Genomic DNA, 20,124 nt, shown 5'->3' on the forward strand with positions numbered 1-20,124 from the left:
ATCGGCCCCTACACGATGGGAAGGGCAGGGGCCATGGCCCCTGCCGGAAAAGTGAAAAGTGCAGGGGGCGGAGCCCACCCCCTGCCTGCTAAAAAGATGAGGGCAAAGGGGGCGGAGCCCCCTGCCTGCTACAAAGAGGAAAGCAAGGGGGCAGAGCCCCTTGCCTGACGGAAAAAGGGAGGAGGAAGGCTCAGCAGGGGTCGCCGGCCACCTGCCGGCCTTCCGGCGAACTAGAGGAAGAAAAGAGGGGAAGGGGGTTTACCTGGGCTGCCGAGGGAAAGGAGGTCGCCGGAAAAAGGCTGCCGTGAAGAGGGGCTCGCCAGAGAGGTCGTCGCCGTGAAGGGGGGAAAGAGAGCAGAGACAGAGGGGAGAGAGACGAGAGATGAGAGAGAGAGTCGGGGGGTCGGGGGAGGCTCGTAAGCCCTCCCCTCTGCCCTCTCGCCTTTTTATAGGAAGGGGGCGCACTCAGGGCCCGCCCCCTGTGTCGCCGGAGATCCCCCTCCCTCTGCGGGCTGCCAGCCCCTCTGAAAATGGTTTTCGAGGGGCTGGCACGGGTTGGATGCGGGTCGGGTCTGGACCCGACCCGGGTCCGATCTCTTTTTAATTTTTTTTTAACTGTAATGAGGAGGATATACAAATATTTCCTTGACCAACAACCGGGGAGGAACTCCCATCGGCTAATGAGACTCCTCGATGAGCATTAATATCCTTTATATCGGAAAAAACAAGTGAATTTCCACACAAATGTTTGGATGCACCAGAGTCAATAATCCACTTACTGTCAGTCGGATGAAGTTGATTTCCAGTAGAATAGGCAACACCAGCTACAAGAGGAGTGGAACTCAAAGGACGAAGAGCTATCAACTCATCATATTCAGCACGACTGAGGGTGATACTACTGTTGCAGAGATATTATCCTGTACACTGGTGGCCTCGATAGTAGTAACATTTGCTTTAGGAGCATATGACTTTGATGAAGAAGAGGTTGGCCGACCATGCTTATCCCAGCAACGATCTTCTAAGTGTCCAGATTTTCCACAGAATGTACATTGAAGTTTTCCTCTGCCTCCCATACCACGTCCATGACCTCGTCCTCTGATATTCTGAGTATTTTCACGCCCATAACCAGATGAGACAACAAGGGCAGATGACTGAGTCACATGCTGAGATTGTGGAAGAGAGATCGCTAGTCTACTCAGACGATTGTATGCATCAGCAAGAGTAGGAACATCTGATCTAGTCAACATTTGAACTTTTGCAACAGAAAAATCTGAAGTGAGACCTGTAAGAAAACGAGCAACCATGGTTTGTTCTTGATGATCCTTCTGCTTCGAGCAACACAGAGGCCTGTGAGCATTAAGTCGTTCAAACGCAGCTTTTACAGAGGCATAGTACTGGGCTAAGGTCTGTTCTCCCTGCTGCAAATTATATATCTCATGTTCGACTTGCAGGACACGACTCACATTCGTTTCTTGTGAGTATGTATCACGAAGATTGTCCCAGATCAGTTTGGCTGTATTATAGTAGATCAATCCATCTGCAATATGGGGTTCGACACTATTCATGATCCATGACATAACTATGTCATTATCTTCATCCCAAGTAACATATTTTCCCAATTTTTTAGTGGGTCCATCTTCCAACAAAATATGTTTTCGACGATGTTCAGATACCGACATCATAAACGTTCTGGACCATCTGGCATAGTTGGTTTCATTCAACCTTACAAAAGAGCCGTACGAAAAAGGATTGGCAAATGCTTTATATTCTCCAATATGTTCCAATTTGGAATCACATTTTGAAGTTTCAGCCATACTAAAAATATATTTCTGTTTAAGCAGAGATAAAAAATCTGGACAAATTTTAAGCAACCCAGCAACTGTTCACAAACAGAAACCACGACAGTAAGGAACAACAGGCCACAAAAAGAGTATTTTCCCAGCATCGCAGGGAATCAAGCCTGCAATTTCCACGACAGTAGTGGACAACAGCCCACACACATGAATCTTGAACAGCAGCCCACACACATGACAATCACGCATCAGCCAGAACCAACGACCAACATCCATACTCAACACAGACTCCCTCGACAAAAAAAAACTTTCACATAAACATGATAATTTTCAACATAGCAGAGAAAACAAGCTTGTTGTTTCCACTACAGAACTTCTGATGCTGAAACTAATCACAACATCATCAAAAACCAATAACGACAGCATGAAGAATCACGCCAGATACTGAAATCACGACAGATGCTGAAGTCACGACAACAGTTGCAATCACGACAGCAAAAAAAACAAATAACGACAGCATGAAGAATCACGACAGATGCTGAAATCACGACAGAGGCTGAAATAACGACAGCAGTTGCTGAAATCATATTGACAGATGCTGGTTCAAGTACTTGATGTTTGGTGTAGATCACGCTCCTGAGATCGTTGCAGACCGATCACGCTCATGAGATCGCTGGCTCTGATACCATGTTCAAGAAGAGAAGAGATGCCCCGAACCCTAGGTAGAGAGAGAGAGAGAAAGGGAGAGAGAGAGAAAAGAGAGAGAGAGAGAGAGAGAGAGAGAGACATATGCAAAGAATAGAACTCGTTAACTTGGTATTAGGGCTTCTCTTTATATTAAATAGAGAGAGGCTAAAAAGAATAATTACATTTAAGCCTACTATAAAATAAAAAATTCAAATAGCCTCTAATATAAAAAGACTTAACTTAAAACCACCTATTCTTAACAGCTCCATCGCCCATGGTGTACTCAATCATCACCTGTACCCATAGAATGGGTTAGTTTTGCGAAAAACCAATAGGTGCACAAGAGGGACTACAGGAAACTGAATTAAGTACATTTAATTCAGCATGCTAAGCAGTTTAAAGCAAATATGCAGTTAAACAGGTAGGCAGTTCAAAGCAAGTAAGCAGTGCAACTGTCAAACGCAGCATGATGATTCATTTGATCGTAAGCTGTGAACCACTACTCAATAAGCAAGTCTCATGACCAATCAACCAATGTGAACAAACTTTATGTTTTAATATTACTGGTCTACGAGTATGTGCAGGCAAAACGTAGAAACAATTGAGACTAGTTCGGGCGTTTGTTATTCTATGTATTTTCAATAACCCGAATAGCTAGTTGAGTCCGCTCCTAAGGGGACGGCTTTAGCAGAGAGAAGATTCCCCAAAGGCAGGTACTTGACAACGGATGCATCCAACTTCTGCAGAAGTCCAAGGGATCTACCACCTAGGATAATGTCTGGTAGTCCCTTCCCCTAACTCCAATGACTGGAGATGCCAGATCTTTGCCCGTGGGTGGTTGTTAACAACCTGTCTATTGGAGTTTTGTACTGATCCATCCTCTCCCTTGACAGAAACACAAGGGTGAATGAGTGTGTCAGGGGTAAATTAATTGACGACTCATTCTATATGCTCTGGTCTTTTGACCTAATGAACATCTTACATGTGAAGGCAATCTCATTATTATGTGTTTACAACAATGTGCATTTAGCATTGTTCGAGGTCGCACGACCGTCTCATCCGATCATTGCAGTACTAGCATGTACTGCACGACTACAAGTATTGTAGGATGAAAGGGGTATAGCTCCTCAATAGGAGCCTCAACAGAAGTGTTTCACAAAGATGTAATGTTTCTCAAACTTTACTTTTGACATTCTTTATCTTTTGAAATGGCCAACAGCTTGTGCCACATTTGGCATGCGATTTTCTAGAATCTCACCCGCTATCATGGTATCTACATGTCTCGCATGACTCGATATCAGCCTCGATAGACGAGATACAATTCTCAACAGAACCCCCGCAAGAAGCTTGCTCAAGCCCCAATTCGGGGTTACCCAAGATATATCAGATAGACGAACAAAACCATCCAATCACATCCTTCCAAATACTTCGATTTGGGCAGTCTTTGATGCTTTTGCACATGGTTGCCAGTTGAGGAAGCGGGAGCGGGAAGCGATACGGGAAGCGGGAGCGGGAAGCGAGGCACTTTCAAAATTTTAGGAAGCGGGGAAGCGTGGGACCACTTAAGAGCGATTCGGGAAGCGTCTCGGAAGCGACCTAGGAAGCGTCTCGGAAGCGACCCAGGAAGCGTCTCGGAAGCGAGGGGGAAGCGAAAAAATAAAAATAAAAAATAAAAAATACAAAATAAAAAATACAAAAAATTTGAAAAAACAGGGGAAGCGAGGGGGAAGCGTGGGGGAAGCGTGGGGGAAGCGAGGGGGAAGCGTGGGGGAAGCGTTGGGGAAGTGTGGGGGAAGCGCGCTTCCCATTAAAGGGAAGCGCGTCCCCCATTAAAGGGAAACACGTCCCCCATTAAAGGGAAGCGCGCTTCCCAAAAAAGGGGGACGCTTCCCCCCACGCTTCGGAAGCGCGACGTTTCGCGCTTCCGAAGCGCGCTTCGGGGAAGCGCGCTTCCCCTTTTAGCTAGGCGCTTCCGGTAACTCTGCTTTTGCACAACTCCCTAAATTCTCAAGTCTACTTTGCAGGACTGCTCACTCGAAAAGCCAGGATCCCTGTTAGGGATCCCTCTCCTTAAACGAGGATGTATCGCTAGCTCCCGACTCAACTCTTGTCGCAAGAGGGAGAGTGGTAAATACCCCTTGCATCCTCTACGAGGATGCCTTTATGGCACATGCAATAAGCGAAAACCTGAGCGTCATCTACAATGGCAAGGCAGTAACGAAACATTTGCATAAGCAAGAGCCTGGGCGCAAAGCGCGACGGCAAAATAAAGACATGACAAAAAGTAAAGGACAAGGATAGCAAAACCACGTCCTTGAGTTAAAAGCGTACTCGTATATATATATATATATATATATATATATATATATATATATATATGTGCATATATATTTATTTAATTGTCCTTTTTAGTTAATTGAACTCAATTCAATTGTCCAAGTCCTCTGTGCAATCTTTCTGGCTCCTGCGGGTGTAAACGATTGACGGCTCGAGTCGCGGAGCGCGAGCGAGATCCGTCGTACGAGTTGCAAAAGCGACAGTCTTAGCAAGCTAACACCAAAAATAAAAGATCAGGGGCATTGTCACTGACCTGACGTGAAGGAAGCAGAGGCAAAGGCATCGTGCCCTTGCACACCTGCTATCAGCGCAAGAAGCAGGGGCAGGGGCTGCGAGCCCCTGCTAATAGCAAATTACAAGGAGGCAGGGGGTTGCACCCCCGCCCTCAAAAAAGTGAGGGCAGGCAGGGTTGCGCCCCTCCCTCACAAAGTAGAAGAGAGGCAGGGGCAAAGCCCCTGCCTATCAACAACGAAGGGGAGGCAGGGGGGCCCTGCCTGACAAACATGCAAAGAGGCAGGGGATTTGCCCCTGCCTGATGAATACGCAAACAGGTAGGGGGCGAAGCCCTTGCCTGATGATAGAGAAGAAGGAGGCAGGGGGCCTTGCCCCTGTCTGTCGAAAAGCAGTAGAGGCAGGGGCATCACCCCTGCCTAAAGAGAGAAAAGGGCGCAGGGAGGGGGCTCGACCCCTCCCTTGACCAATAAAGGAAGCAGGGAGGAAGTTGGGCCCCTCCTCTGCTAAAGATGGTGCAGGGAGCAGGGAAACAGAGAAGCAGAGAGGGGGGTCGACCCCTTCCCTGCACAACAGACAAGAAGGGAGGGGTTCGACCCCTCCTCCTATATAAAGGACAAGCAGGGAGGGGCTCGACCCCTCCCCTAACATTAAAGGGACCGAGGAGCGGACTCGACCCCTCCTGCGTACTACAAAGGCAGGGAGGGTCGAACACTCCCCTACGTAGTTCGAAGGCAGGGAGGGCTCGAACCCTTCCTTGCGACAAACAGAGGCAGGGCTCCCCTGCGCATTGAGACAGGGAGGGGGTTCGACCCTCCCTGGTGAAAGAAAAGGCAGGCAAGGGCCCCAAAACCCCTGCAGGAACCTTTCTTACAGGCAGTAGGGGTTTTACCCCTGCCGACCTGTCGGCAAAGTGGCAGGGGCTTAAGCCCCTGCCGTAACGGACCGACAGGCAGGTTGCCTCTGTCGGTCGACGAAAGGAAGAAGAAAAGGGGGAGAGAGACAGAAGGAAAAGGAGAAGAAGTCGGTGCATACCTGGAGGTCGTCGGCGGTGATGTCGATCGGAACAAAACGGAGGGGATGGCACTGGGGTCGCAGCCACCCGCAGGGAGCCGTCGGTGTTCAGGGAAGGCCGGATGTGAGGGCGGCTTGGGCTTGCTCCGGCGAATCGAGGGAGTGCCAGAGGGGAAGAGTGCAGAGAGAACAGGAGAGGGATTTCATATTTGAAACCCCCCTGCCTCGCTGTCTTTAGAAGGTGCGAGGGAGGCGGTGGCTCCATTGGGTCTGGGTCGGGTCCAAATCCGACCCGAATCCAAGTATATTTTTTTCCGTGTTTTACAAGCTTAGTTTCAAAGATTCTTGCCAACCTTCCCCACTCAGCTTTGGAAAGTTAGATCCCTACATTTAGGCTTGCATACTAAGGCACATCCACTTACCCTCCCCGGTCATCTTGGCCTTTTCTGAAATTTGCTGCAGAGGATCCTTAAACTTGGTTCTGCACTTTTGACTACCGTGATTTGTCACATCAATTACCATGCATGTGAATGGGAACTGAATAGAGTCGTTTCAAAAATCAAATAAGAGATTACTTAATCAGCCATTTACTAAATGCACTTAATAAGTGTTGATCAAATCCCCATGTAATAGCAAAAAGATGATTTCAATTTCATTGACCATTGTTTTTTACACACCCACACCATAAAAGTATATGTCCTTGTTTTGTCTGCAAAATCATATACAATTACACTCAACATATTCACAAAGACCATGACAAAAAATATGCACAAATTTCTCAAAAGCATGCAGGCACTGCTTGAGCCCATGTGCAATATCTCTAGAGTTTATCTATTTTGCAAAGTTTCAGTATATATGAAGACATATGCGTAGATTCAAGTTGAACCCTTATTGCACAAAAATATGATATATGAACTCATTATATTGAATCAAAGGAAAGCATTGAATGTTCCATGCGCCTTGGAGCATACACGGTTGGAACTATTCCGCAGTTGTATTTTTTTGGATTTGGTAAGATAAAAATAATATAAATGAAGGGAATAAAGAATCATCAGTATATAGTATATACCCTCTGGTGGTGGCAGTCACCAGACTTTCAGAGTTCCAACCTATAGTACAGTGTCCGTCAAACAAGTAACTCAGATATGCAGTCAAATAAAACAGAGAAAAGGGCAATCCACTGGCTAAGGACATGATAGCAGCAATTAATAAAGTAACCTCTTCTTATTCAAGCAATTACTTGGCTCGTGCAAAATCTATTACTTGTAATGACCACCAACAGGATTGGCAGCTGCAATAATAGAAGCTCGTGCTGATAGACTAGCCACCAATCCAGCTTTTGCAACAGAGACACATTGTTGCTCCATGGCTTCAAGAAGTGCCTAATAGAACCTCAAGCAATATGTTGAGAAAATGGACAAAATAGTACCACATGTAAGAGCAATATATCAATATCAACAAGCATACATGTAAGATACCTGATGCTCAGCAGACATTTTATCAAACTCATCGATACAACACAATCCACCATCCGCAAGTACCATCGCACCTATTCATAATTGTGCAATCAAATAATAATAGTAATAACAAGAAAAATGGAGTAGAAGGGCAAGAAGAAGAGGAAGCAAAAAATGTCACTCTAAAGACTTGAGCAAATTGAAGTACTTTCTATAATAAAGCAAGAAGACTTTACACGAACCAAAGATTCTCCAATCTTCAACCAAAGTGTTCTCTCAATGAATAAATTTATAACATTCACAAAGAGAACTATAAGGTGTTCCAAAGGATCACTCTCACAAACTCCACAAAGGGATAAAAATATAATTTATTAACAAAGAGAATGTGCCAAAAGGCATACATAACAAAGGGGAGAACACCCCTATTTATACACAAGCGAGAGGAGAGAGAGAGAGAGAGATTAGAGAAGGAGCAGGGCTCCCACCGGCTAGAAATTCTAGCTGTTGGAAGCAAACAAACTAAGTTTGACTGTGCCTAATGGCTAGAATTTCTAGCCGTTGGGAGCAGTCAAACTTAGCTTGACTTTTCCCTATATAATACATATATTATTAAATATGTAAAACCCCATTTAAAAAAAATATATATATTTGTTTTGGACCCGGGCCAGGTCGGGTCCGGACCCGACCCGGACCCATTTTCTTTAGGGTTTTTTCATAACCCGAGCTCACCCGAGCTTTCGGGCGCCGCAACCCCCCTCTTCTCCCCCTTCGTTTTCGGGTTGATTGGGGAAAACCACCGAGGTTTCCCCTTTCATCAACCCCCCGAGCTCTTTATGAGCATTGCTAGAGGGCGAGGGGAGGCACGCCTCCCCTCTCGAGCTTCCTCCCCCCGCGCCGGTCTCCTTCCCTGCTGCAACCGCCGCCGCCGCCGGCCACCACCCCCAGGTACGCCGTTCTTCCATTTTCTCCTCCCTCTTTTCTTCCTCACCCCCTCCTTGTCACCTCGCCGGGAGGCGGCTCTTAGCCACTGCCGCGGCCTCCCACCGCCTCCCTGTGCCATCGGGGCCCCGATAGGTGGCCTACGCGGCCCCTGTCGTCCCCTTCTCTCGCTAGGGTTCGCCGGAGGGCCGGCAGGGGTCCTGGAGACCCTGCGGCATCCCCCCTTCTTTTTGGTTTTGCTGCCACCTTGTGGCCTTCGGCAAGGACGCCCCCCCCCCCCCTGCCGTCCAGTGCTGTCGGCAGGGGCTCAGCCCCTGCCACTGTGTGCTGGTGGCAGGGGCTCAGCCCCTGCCACTTCTTGCTAACGGCAGGGGTTGGCCCCTGCCGTCTTGTGTTTCCGGCAGGGGCTGGCCCCCTGCCATCCATTGCTGTCGGCAGGGGCTCAGCCCCTGCCACTGTGTGCTGTTGGCAGGGGCTCAGCCCCTGCCACTTCTTGCTAACGGCAGGGGTTGGCCCCTGCCGTCTTGTGTTTCCGGCAGGGGCTGGCCCCCTGCCATCCATTGCTGTCGGCAGGGGCTCAGCCCCTGCCACTTCTTGCTGTCGGCAGGGGTTGAGCCCCCTGCCGCCACGCTTTTTGTTTTTTTGACAGAGGGCTCAGCCCTGTCACCCCGCGGTTGTCTGCAGCAAGGGCTTGCCCCTTGTCGTTTTTCGGTTTTCGGCCAGCAGGGTCACACCCCCTGCTGCCTCTCTCTTTTCCTTTAGGCAGGCTTGTTTTTCTAGTTTCTCCGCATTATAATTAACATAGCACAGTTGCAGACCTCGCATCGGACCCCCGCTCTGGCTTCGCGGCCCGAGCCTCGTATCATCTACACGCGTAGACGCACGCAGCTGCACGACATCCCGAGGTAAGGGAAAGTCGCACGAATAGTGTGTATGAACAAAATAAAATAAGACTTCTGAGATAGAATAGTTATTTTGCATACTTGCGTATTTGAAGAAGTATTGGTTGATCAATGTTTTACTCTTTGTGATTCTTTTGAAATTGCATACTGTAAATTCTTTGCGTAGACTCATTCTAGAAAGAATCAAGTAGTTTACTTGGCAAGTTTGTTTACGTGTAAGATTACTTAACTCATAATTGTCTATTATGAGTACTTATTCCTTCAAAACTGCATACTTAAAGATAGACTTTGTGAATAGACTCAAAACCACTGCAATTGCTATTGTAGCCGAACCTTAAGGCAGGAACGATATAAATTTTATGTAAGATCATGAAGTGTATTGAAGTGTGAGATCTACACTTTATTGATGTTGATGTGGTAATATCGGCCTCCACAGGCCAATTGCTCAGAAAAGCAAAACATGTCATGTAGGAACCAAAAGAATCATAAAACCTTATGTTGCCCTCTCATCGTAGTTGTACCTCTAGGAAGGTACGATCGTACTTTTGGACAAGCACGTCCCATGTGGGTTACGATGGTGGGATGATGAGGTTGTAGCAACCTCGATGAGTGCAATTAGTACAATGTTGAGATCACATAAAAGGTGACCATTCGCCTTCACAGGCAAGATGCTCGAGTGGGTCTAATGGACCAGAGCATGTAGGATGGGGCGGCGGTTAAGAAACCCCCGTCGTACCCATCCGATCTTCACGGTTCATCAAGGGAGAGGATGGATGGTACAAAGACTCCGATGGACAGGTTGTTAACAACCACCCCGCGGGCAAAAGACTCGGTTTTCCCCAGTCATCGGAGTTAGGGGAATTGGGATTATCATAAATTATCCTAGGTGGTAACTCCCAGGCACTTCTGCAGAAGTTGGATGCATCCATGGGCCACGAATGCCTTTGGGGATTTACTCTCTTGGTCACTGACCGTCCCCTTAGGAGCGGACTCAGTCAGCCATCCGGGTTAATGAAAACATAATAAACCCCCGGATCGGTCTCGGCTGTTTCTACGTTTCGCGTCTGTGCGTACCCACAGGCCAGTTAATATCAGAACTTACAGAATATATTCATGAATAGATGTAAATGACTGAGACTTACACTGCTTCAACTAACCACTCTTTGCACTTATTACATTTGTTAGAATAGACTACAACTGCTTTAATTGCTTAAATATCATAACTGCTTATCTCATGAATGTCCTGTTTTGTTTTCACTCTACTTATTTGTTCGTGCACCTACTGGTTTGTTATGAAACTGACCCATTTCATGTGAAGGTGAGGAGTAGGACTTCACTGGCGGCCGATGGCGTGGTGCAACATGGATCAAGATTTATCTTCTTTCTGCTGGCGGCTTGACTCTGGGACTTTTTGGAGTTTTCTTAGATTTATTGAACTTTGGAATAAAATGCTCATTTTGTAATAAATTGCAGATTTTAATCTATTGCCTTATTTCTTAAATTCCTTTAAGTTGTTGTTGTACATGTGAATGATGGTTTTTCAGCTAACGTACCCAGAATTGTTGACTTGTGTTCCTTTCTAAATGTCTTCCGCTGTTGTTTTTAAAAGTTAAACTTTAAATCTTTGAAAGGTTTTTGATAAGATTTTCGAAATCACAAGTTGAAATTTTGGGGCGTTACAAAATATATATATATATATATAATATATATATTACATATATTATATATACACATTTTAACACCCCCCCTCAAACTTACAGTAGGAAAAACGAAAGTTTGCCTAAAAGGAAGTGAAACCTAGGAGAAGAAAGAGGTTTGGTAAAGAAGTCTGCCAATAGGTACTTTGATATGACATAAGGCAGATCGATAGTTCTTTGATGATATTCCTCTCTAACATAATGGCAGTCCATCTCGATGTACTTCGTTCTTTCGTGAAACGTATTGTTGTTGGCAATGTAGATAACACTCCTGTTGTCACACCACATCTTTTAAGCTCCTAGAAACCTGATTCCTATATCAGCCAAGAGTCTTCTCCGCCACACAACTTTCATTGTGGCAGTAGTCATGGCCCGGTACTCGACTTCAGTTAAAGAGAAAGAAACCTTTTGTTGCTTTTTGCACCTTCATAAGATCAACAATTCATCTAAGAAAACACAATAACCTGTGGTTGAGTGTCTATTGTTTGGATCACCTTCCCAGTCTGCATTTGTATAGGCAAGTAAATCTAATGCAGAAAAGGAAGACGTAAACAGTCCTCTAGAGAGAAACTTTTTAAGAGATCTAATAATACACAAGACAATTCCCATGTGAACAGTTGTGGGAGCATGTTGAAACTAACTGGCTGTGTGTACAACATGTGCTATATAAGGTCTAGTAATAGTTAGATAAGAAAGAGCTCTGATAAATTGTCTATAAGGAGTTGTATCATCTAAAGGTTCTCCATCATCAATTCTCATCTTAACATTTGTTACTTCAGGAGTGTTGACTTTCTTATCATTTGATATTCCAGACCTGAGAATAATATCATAAATAAACTTAGATTGAGATAATAAATACCTTCTAGGGGAATAAGCAACTTCTATTCCTAGAAAGTAGCGTAAAAAACCGAAACCAGCCATTTTAAAACTAGTTTTAAGAATATTTTTGATATATTGAACTCTCTATTTGTCGCTTCTAATGATTATCATGGCATCTACATAGAGTAGAAGAATGACAGTACCTGCATTAGAATCCTTAACAAACAAAGCAGTGTCAGTCAAGCAAGATCTAAAACCAATATCAAGCATAACTTTATTGAATATATCATACCAGGCTTTGGGTGTTTGTTTTAACACATATAATACCTTTAGAAGGCGAAGAGTTTTTCCTTGAGAAAGACTCACACCAGAAGGTGCCTCCAAGTACACTTTTTCCATAAGATTTCCATTTAAAATAGCATTTTTAACATACATTCGGTATATAGATCAGTTTTTAATCGAAGCTACTGCAATAAGAGTTCTAACCATGGTAATGCGAGCAACCGGTGCAAAGGTTTCTTCTTAATCAATGTCATGTTTTTCCAAACATCCCTTTGCAACTAACCTAGATTTATATCGCTCAAGGGTTTCATCACTCTTGGTTTTTATTTTATATACCCATCTACAACCTATCGGTTTCTTTTCTTGTGGAAGATTTTGAATAGACCAAGTTTGAGCCTTGTCCAAGGCTTCAAGTTATACCCACATAGCTTCAACCCATTTAGGGTGTTCTTTAGCATGAGCGTATGATGAGGGTTCTACATATGAGTGAATCAGGGCTATGCATGCTTGATATTTTGAAGAAAATGAATCATAAAATACAATTTTTGATGGAGGTTTTGATATTCTAGAAGATTTCCTAATTTGCAATTCATCTTTACTAAGGTTAGAAAACTTTTCAAGTGCACATAGAGGGTTTTGATTTCCCCGCCTAGAATATTGCATACAAGTTTAATCATTGTGGGGCAATTCATCAAGTAGTTCAAAGTCGCTAGATTCAATAGCGTTCTCTAAATCGTGCTCACAATCACAGTTGACAATATCTTGCTTTGAGACATGGTCAAACAAAAACGAATACTTTGTTACTTTCTTCGGTTGATCTTTATCAAAGAAATTTTCTTTTTCCAAGAAGGTAACATTTTGAGAGATGTATAATTTTCCATTTTTAGAATCATAACACCTATATCCTTTTTTGCTATAGGCATAACCAAAGAAGGTACAAGGAATGCTCTAGGAGAAAACTTGTCATTCTTATTGGTAAAAATAAAACATTTGCAATAAAAAATTTGTAATCTCGAATAATCAAGGGAGAGTTTAAAGAGTTTTTTAGTTGGTGAGATATTGTGTAACGAATAGGATGGCATTCTGTTTATAAGATAAACAGTAGTCAGGACAGTTTTTGCCCAAAAACCTTAGGCACGTAGCTACCAATAAGAAAGGTCCTTGAAGCTTCAATAATGTGCTGATGTTTTCTCTCAGCTGGGCGATTTTGTTGTGGTGTGTGTGGACACGATCTTTGATGCATGATGTTATATGACTAGAGCTAATTTTTAAATTCTTTTGACAAACATTCTCCCCCTGAATTAGTACGAATAGAATTATCATTTTTAAATCAATTTTTGACCATCTTATGGAATTTAAAAATGAGAAATTACTTCAAATTTATGTTTAACGAAGTAAATCCAAGTATATCAAGTAAAGGCATCCACAAAAATAACATATGTATATCCACTTTCAGAGACAACTGGTGTTGGACCCCAAACATCCGAATGAACCAACTCAAATGGTCTAGATGAAACAAAAGTTCGATCTTTGAAAGGTAATCTTTTCATTTTTCCCAGAATACAATCTTCACAAGTGAAACCATTAATATTACAAAATTTTATCCTAGTCTTCTATGCCATAATTTTAAATTCATTTTTTGGAAATTACAATAAAAAATAACTTTCGATGTCTCCAAAAAATCCATATAGTAAAGACTTCCCTTTCTATGGTCTTGTCCAAGAAGCTTCCCTGCCTAGCGATCCTACACCAAACATTCATTTAAAAAGGAGATATTACAACCATAATAAGATATTTAAGATACAGATAAAGGGTTCAAATTTAATTTAGGAATGTATCTAATTTTTGGAATGAGAAACTTTTTCGAGTTCGAAAGATCCTTTTTAAAACTTCATATTCCTTTGATTTCAGGAGGTATACCATCAGTCCTAAACACTTTTGACACACTTGAGTTGCTATAGCATTCAGATAAAATATCATTGTTTGGGGTCATGTGAAAAATAATCAAGAAGCCAATAAATCTAACCTAGTCCAAATAAGATGATACTGAGGCCCCAGCTGAAGAAAATGACCCTCTAAGAAGAGGTTAAAGGGCTTCAACTAACTGAGCAAGAGACATGCTTCCAATAGATGATTCTTGAGGTGTGAGAATGTCCTTGTCCTTTGATTCTTGAGAAGAGCCAATCGAAGAAACCTTCTTTTCAAATGTCCCTTTTAGTTTAGGACATTGAGGCTTAGTGTGTCCCGATTCATGACAAAAATAACAAATGATTTTGTTTCTTCCATAGTCATTTCCTTGTCATCTATAGTGAGGTGGCTTATATGTGCGAACATAGTTTCCTAGTCGAGAAATAGCTAATACCGAGTCATCTTCACTTTTACTTACATGCTTTTTCAATCTATTTTCTTTCATACTCAACTCTTTTATAGTGTCTTCAATAGAGGACACTTTTCCTCTATGGAGAAGAATAGACTTTGTAGATTCAAATTTGGGCCTTAGACCGTTAATGAATTGATAAAAGTGCTCCACATCTAGTTGCCTTTGGCAGAGTTCTATGTCTTCAGGACAATGTCACTTTGGCTTTAGAATAGTCAATTCTTCTCAAAGTTCGAATAAGTTATTATAGTATTCTCTAATAGTTTTATCCCCTTGAACCATAGTTTGAACTCTCTCTTGCACATTGCAAACATGTGTAATATCTTTAAGAGAATACATTTTATTGAGATAATCCCAAGCCATGTTGGCATGCTGAAATTTGCCAAGGTTTTTACATTCATACTACTAATAAGCCAAAATATGATCTTAGCATGTCCCATCCTCCACTCCCTCCAATTCTTCTCATTAGTGGTTATAGCCTTAGAGTTCTCATTTTCGATTAGAAGAACCTCTTTCTCACCCTCTACCTTAGTGAGAACTAACTTGGGTTCCGGATCAGATTCATCTACTAATCTCCACATTCATTTTTCCCAAATAAGGTGCTTCATGATAGAAGCGCATGTTACACAATTGAAATCATTGAGTTTTATGAGTTTAATGGTGACATTATCATTGTCATCTATTTTTAAAGGGCTAAGAGAGGAAAAGAGAAAGAAGAGAGGAGAGATAATGAGCACAAACACTTCCTCCACCAAAGAATTTTACAATCACTTGAACGCTTGCAAGATCACCAACACTTTTGAGGAAGATACTTTGAATGAGCTTCAACACTTCCAAGCACTAATACCATGTAATAAAACAAGAAGACTTCAATCATGAACCAAAGGTTCTCCAATCTTCAACGAAAGTGTTCTCTCAAGGAATACACTTACAACATCAACAAAGAGAACCACAAGGTGTTCCAAAGGATCACTCTCACAAACTCTACAAAGGAGATAAAAATATAATCTATTAACAAAGAGAATGTGCCAAAAGACATACATAACAAAGAGGAGAACACCCCTATTTATACACAAGGGAGAGGAGACTGAGAGAGTAGAGAGGGAGCAATCAAACTTAGTTTGACTTCTCTCTATACATTACATGTATTATTAAATATATATGTAATATATATATATAAGTATAAATGTATGTACATTTTAACACTTTCTTGGTCTTGAAGTGGCATACTCTCAACAAGGTTATCGCCTGACTTAGCACAAGTATGTCACTAACTTGTTTGCCAAGTCAAAATCTTCATATAACTGCAAACATGATAATAGTGAGGTATTGGAGGATCCAACTATATATAGACAGTTGGTGGGAAGTTTAGGGCATGTTTGATTGTGCGTCTTGTGTGTCGTGCAGGACATAATCGCAACCATACCCGAGAATAGTGAAACACTATTGCACCCCCCCAGAATGGCAAGGACGGGACATGATTCACCCATATTAAAAAAAATTAACTAATTGGGACGAAGGGAGGTATACCTCGACTCTCTCTCTCTCCCCTTGTTCCTCTCTCTCTCTCTTGATTAGGGCTTTTCAATTTAGTATTTAGAATTAGGCTTTTTGATTTATCGTTTCAAATTAGGGGTTTTCAAACTAGGGTTTGAATTAGGGCATTTTGATTCAGGATTTAGAATTAGGGTTTGATTTGATTAGGGATTTTATATTTAAAATTTTTATATCAAAAAATATGTTTTCTTATTGGAGTCGAAACAAACGTTGGACAAACTACAGTTGTTACAGAACATGTGTTCTATCTATTTTGTTCAATCTTGGACAAGCAATCAAACAAACCCTTAATTTACAGATACAGTTGTGTGATCGGATTTAAATTATGTTTCAATATTAACTGGCCAAGTGGGTACGCACAAGGCACGACTCTAGAAACAGCCTAGACTGATCCGGGGGTTTATTATGCTATGTATTTTAAGATAACCCGGATAGCTGACTGAGTCTGCACCTAAGGAAACGGTTAGTGACCAAGAGAGAAATCCCCAAAGCAGCATAGGCAATGGATGCATCCCGAACATGGAGAGCTATCACCTAGGATAATTATGGTAGTCCCTTTCCCCTAACTCCGATGACCGGGGAAGCCGAGTCTTTTGCTCGTAACTGCCATTAATGGCTTGTCCATCGAAGTTTTTGTACTTACCCGTCCTCTCTCCTGACAGGAGTCAGCGGTTCGAATGAGTACATCAGGGGTAGTTAACTAAAGACCCATTCTACATACTCTGGTCTTTCGACCCAACTCGAGTATCTTGTCGGTGAAGGCGGAAATCATCACTTATTTAGGTGATCTCAACATTTTGTTATTTGCACTCATCAAGGTTGCCACAACCTACTCATCTAATCATCGCAACGTAAGAAGACGTACTTGTCAAAAGTACAACTACGAAAAAAAGGGATATGGTTTCACCAAATAAACCCCAAAGAAACCCCAACATATATTATCTGCATAAGAAGTAACACAACACAATTTGACAAGATAAGTCTTGAATTCATTTCAACAATATTTTGCATATTTAATGATACAAGGTCGTTTCGGATCTCTTGTCCGATCAACAAAGTACTTAACATGTCGTGCATGTCTAAAAGTACGCAACACTGAAAAAGGGAGGTGCGTAGGCTTCTCAAAAGGAACACCCAACACACAACTTCATAACGATCCAAAGAATATAGAAGTGCTCATTTGGCACGATTCATCCTCAAAAGCCATAATGTCGCATTGAGTAATTCACACAAGGCACATCACTATCAATCTTGTATCCAAAATTTATCTTAATATCGACATAATTCGCACGACACGCGACACTAGGTTTAATAAATGAAGAATGGGTCCTTCAACAGAACCTCACTCGATCATAGGCTCCTGCCCCCAATCGGGGTTATTCAAATTGAGCCGCAACTTGAATCGAGGTCATAAAACATTTCTCCCAAGTGTGTAGACTTGGGAGGGCCCAAATGTGACTTCGCAATCCTGCAAGACTTAATCATACTTTACAAAAGTTGTACATTTTAAAGAGCACCGGGTTCGCAGAAGGAAACTCACTTTTAAAGAACTGCAATGCACAAGCACAACTTCTAGTGTTTTGAAAACAAGTGAAATCAGGATAGACACAAGACTACATTTATGTAAGTACATATTTACCATAAATATGAGTATATGCAGGTTATAACATAACAACAAGCAACTCTCACCTTGCGATGCCGCACATCGAGGGAAAAGCACATAAGTAATACACGAGGTACCAAAACCATACCTTGGCCACTTAGATAGGCAAACACATAAGGTCATAAGTAATACGTAAGACACAAAGTCGTACCTCACTCAAAGGAAATGTGCAGGCAAAAATGTATGCAAGCAAACAAGGGCATATGTATTGCACGAAGTACGAAACCACACCTCAAACTCATAAGCAACTATGCAAAATAATGATTAAAGAATGAAATTGTACCTCGACCCATAGGAACATACAGGCAAGTATATATGCAAGCAATTAAGGGCATAAGTATTGCAAAAAGTACGAAACCACCTTCAACCACATAAGCAAATACGCAAATTAATACTCAAAGAGTAAAATCATACCTCGACTCATAAATATGCAGACAAGAAAATATGCAATGCAGAAGCAATATAAATCTAAGCATATCTAGTATGGGCATCTTAATTATTTCAACTTAAATAGGTTCATTTATTGCCCTTTGTGCGACTTTACCCTACCTCGGAATGTCGTGCAGCTGCGTGCGTCTACGGGTGTAGATGATACGAGGGTCGGGCCGTGGAGCGCGAACTGGACTCGTTGCGTAAATCTGCAAGAGTGTGAAATATTCAATTATGCTAATGTAATTAATGGTGTGACGAGGGCAAGGGTAGGATTAGGCGACAGGGGACCTCGGCCCCTTCCTGACCGAACAACAAATGGCAAGGGCTTCGGTCCCTGTCTGACAAGACATCCAACAGGGAGTGAGACCCTGACTGCCGAAGACAGCGAGGCGACAGGGGACGAGCCCCTGCCGACAGCACCGAGGCAGCAGGGGGCGAGCCCCTGTCGACAGCAGCGAAGCGGTAGGGGGGAAAGCCCCTGCCGACAGCAGCGAAGCGGCAGGGGTCGCGCCCCTGCCGATGACAGTGAATCGGCAGGGGTCGAGCCCCTGCCGACGGCAGCGGATCGACAGGGGGGGCAGCCCCTCCCGTCAGCACCGAAGCGGCAGGGGTCATGCCCCTGCCGACAGCACCAAGGTGGCAGGGGGCTATCCCCTGCCTGTCGGCGAAAGGTCGATGGCAGGGGAACAAACCCTTGCCGAAGAGAGAGAGATCGGGGCGACAGGAGCCACCAGTCGCCTGTCGACCCCTTCGCAGTTCATGGTAGAGGGGAGGGAGACAGGGGGACGACCGACCTCCTGTCGGTCGCCCGATCTCTCACAGGGAAGAGAAGGGGGGTCCGCAGGGGCCATTGGCCCCCCCGCCGGCTCTCCGGCGTACCCCCAGAGAGAGGAGTAGACAGGGGCCCCGTAGGCCCCTTGTCGGCCTCTGATGGATACGCAGGGCGCGGTAGGGGCTGTGCGCCGCCTGCCGGCCTCCCTGCAAACCCTTAGAAGGGGGAAAAAGAGGGAGGGCACGGCAGGGGCAATCGACCTCCTGTCGTGCCTTCCGGCGAGATGACAGGGAGGAGACGACGTACCTGGGGAGAGGATCGCTGACGTCGTCAGCGGTCGCAGTGGCTGGTGATCTGAGCTGGTGGTGTGCGAAAAGAAGAGTCGCAAGAGGGAGGTGTGCCTCCCCTTGTCCTCCATTGGTGCTCATAAAGAGTTCGGGGGAGGAGGCGAGAAATCGGGAAACCCCGATTTCCATCCTTATCGGGTCGAGAAAAGGGAGTTGTGGCGCACAGGGGAAAGGCCTCCTGTGTCGGGTTATGAAACCCTAACGATGATGGGCCCGAGTCCGATATATTTTTTTTTACGTGGGTTTTACATGATTTCTCTCGATCTCTTCTAGATCACTCATTATTCATCTACATGGAACAAAATGTCATCACCCTTCTATTGATATACGTAGATGATATTATTATCACAGGGAACTGTAGAGACCATATTAAGGAAGTAAAGAAATTATTAAATCAAATATTCAAAATGAAAGATCTGGGAGATGTGCGGTATTTTCTTGGGGTGAAAGTGGATAAGGTGTGTGATGCACTTACTCTTACTCAACATAAATACAAGATGGATATTCTTAGTAGGGCAGGCATGAAGGATTGTGAGCCATTGGCAACTCCAAGCATCATCCATCAGAAACTGAGTTCTAAAGAAGGGGACTTATATGAGGATCCCACTAGGTATTGTAGCATAGTTGGCATGCTACAGTACCTAACCTTTACTAGACCCGACATAGTGTATTCGGTTAATCAGGTATCCCAATTTATGCATGAACCTCATATACCACAAATGGAGGCAGTTAAGCAGATATTACGGTATCTAAAGGGTACGGTTGGTGATAGGCTGGTGTACAGGAAAAGTGAATTAAATCAAGGTGTACATGAGATC

The 20,124-nt window shown here is 43.6% G+C and overlaps 1 protein-coding gene across 1 annotated transcript in view; it reads right to left on the reverse strand.

The window, feature by feature from the left end:
- The window catches only part of MCM8 (minichromosome maintenance 8), a 235,267-nt gene that overhangs the window by 44,326 nt on the left and 170,817 nt on the right, over positions 1 to 20,124 (reverse strand). Inside the window, exons 9-10 of the mRNA XM_090018864.1 lie at positions 7,541 to 7,611; positions 7,326 to 7,444 (exon numbers count right to left, since the gene is read on the reverse strand). Coding sequence (XP_089874990.1) covers positions 7,326 to 7,444; positions 7,541 to 7,611 — 190 coding nt within the window. The remainder of the gene's footprint in view (positions 1 to 7,325; positions 7,445 to 7,540; positions 7,612 to 20,124) is intronic.

The sequence above is a fragment of the Nuphar pumila genome, chromosome 10 (genome assembly GCF_984573655.1).
Source record: "Nuphar pumila chromosome 10, dmNupPumi1.hap1.1, whole genome shotgun sequence".
Lineage (NCBI taxonomy): Eukaryota > Viridiplantae > Streptophyta > Magnoliopsida > Nymphaeales > Nymphaeaceae > Nuphar > Nuphar pumila.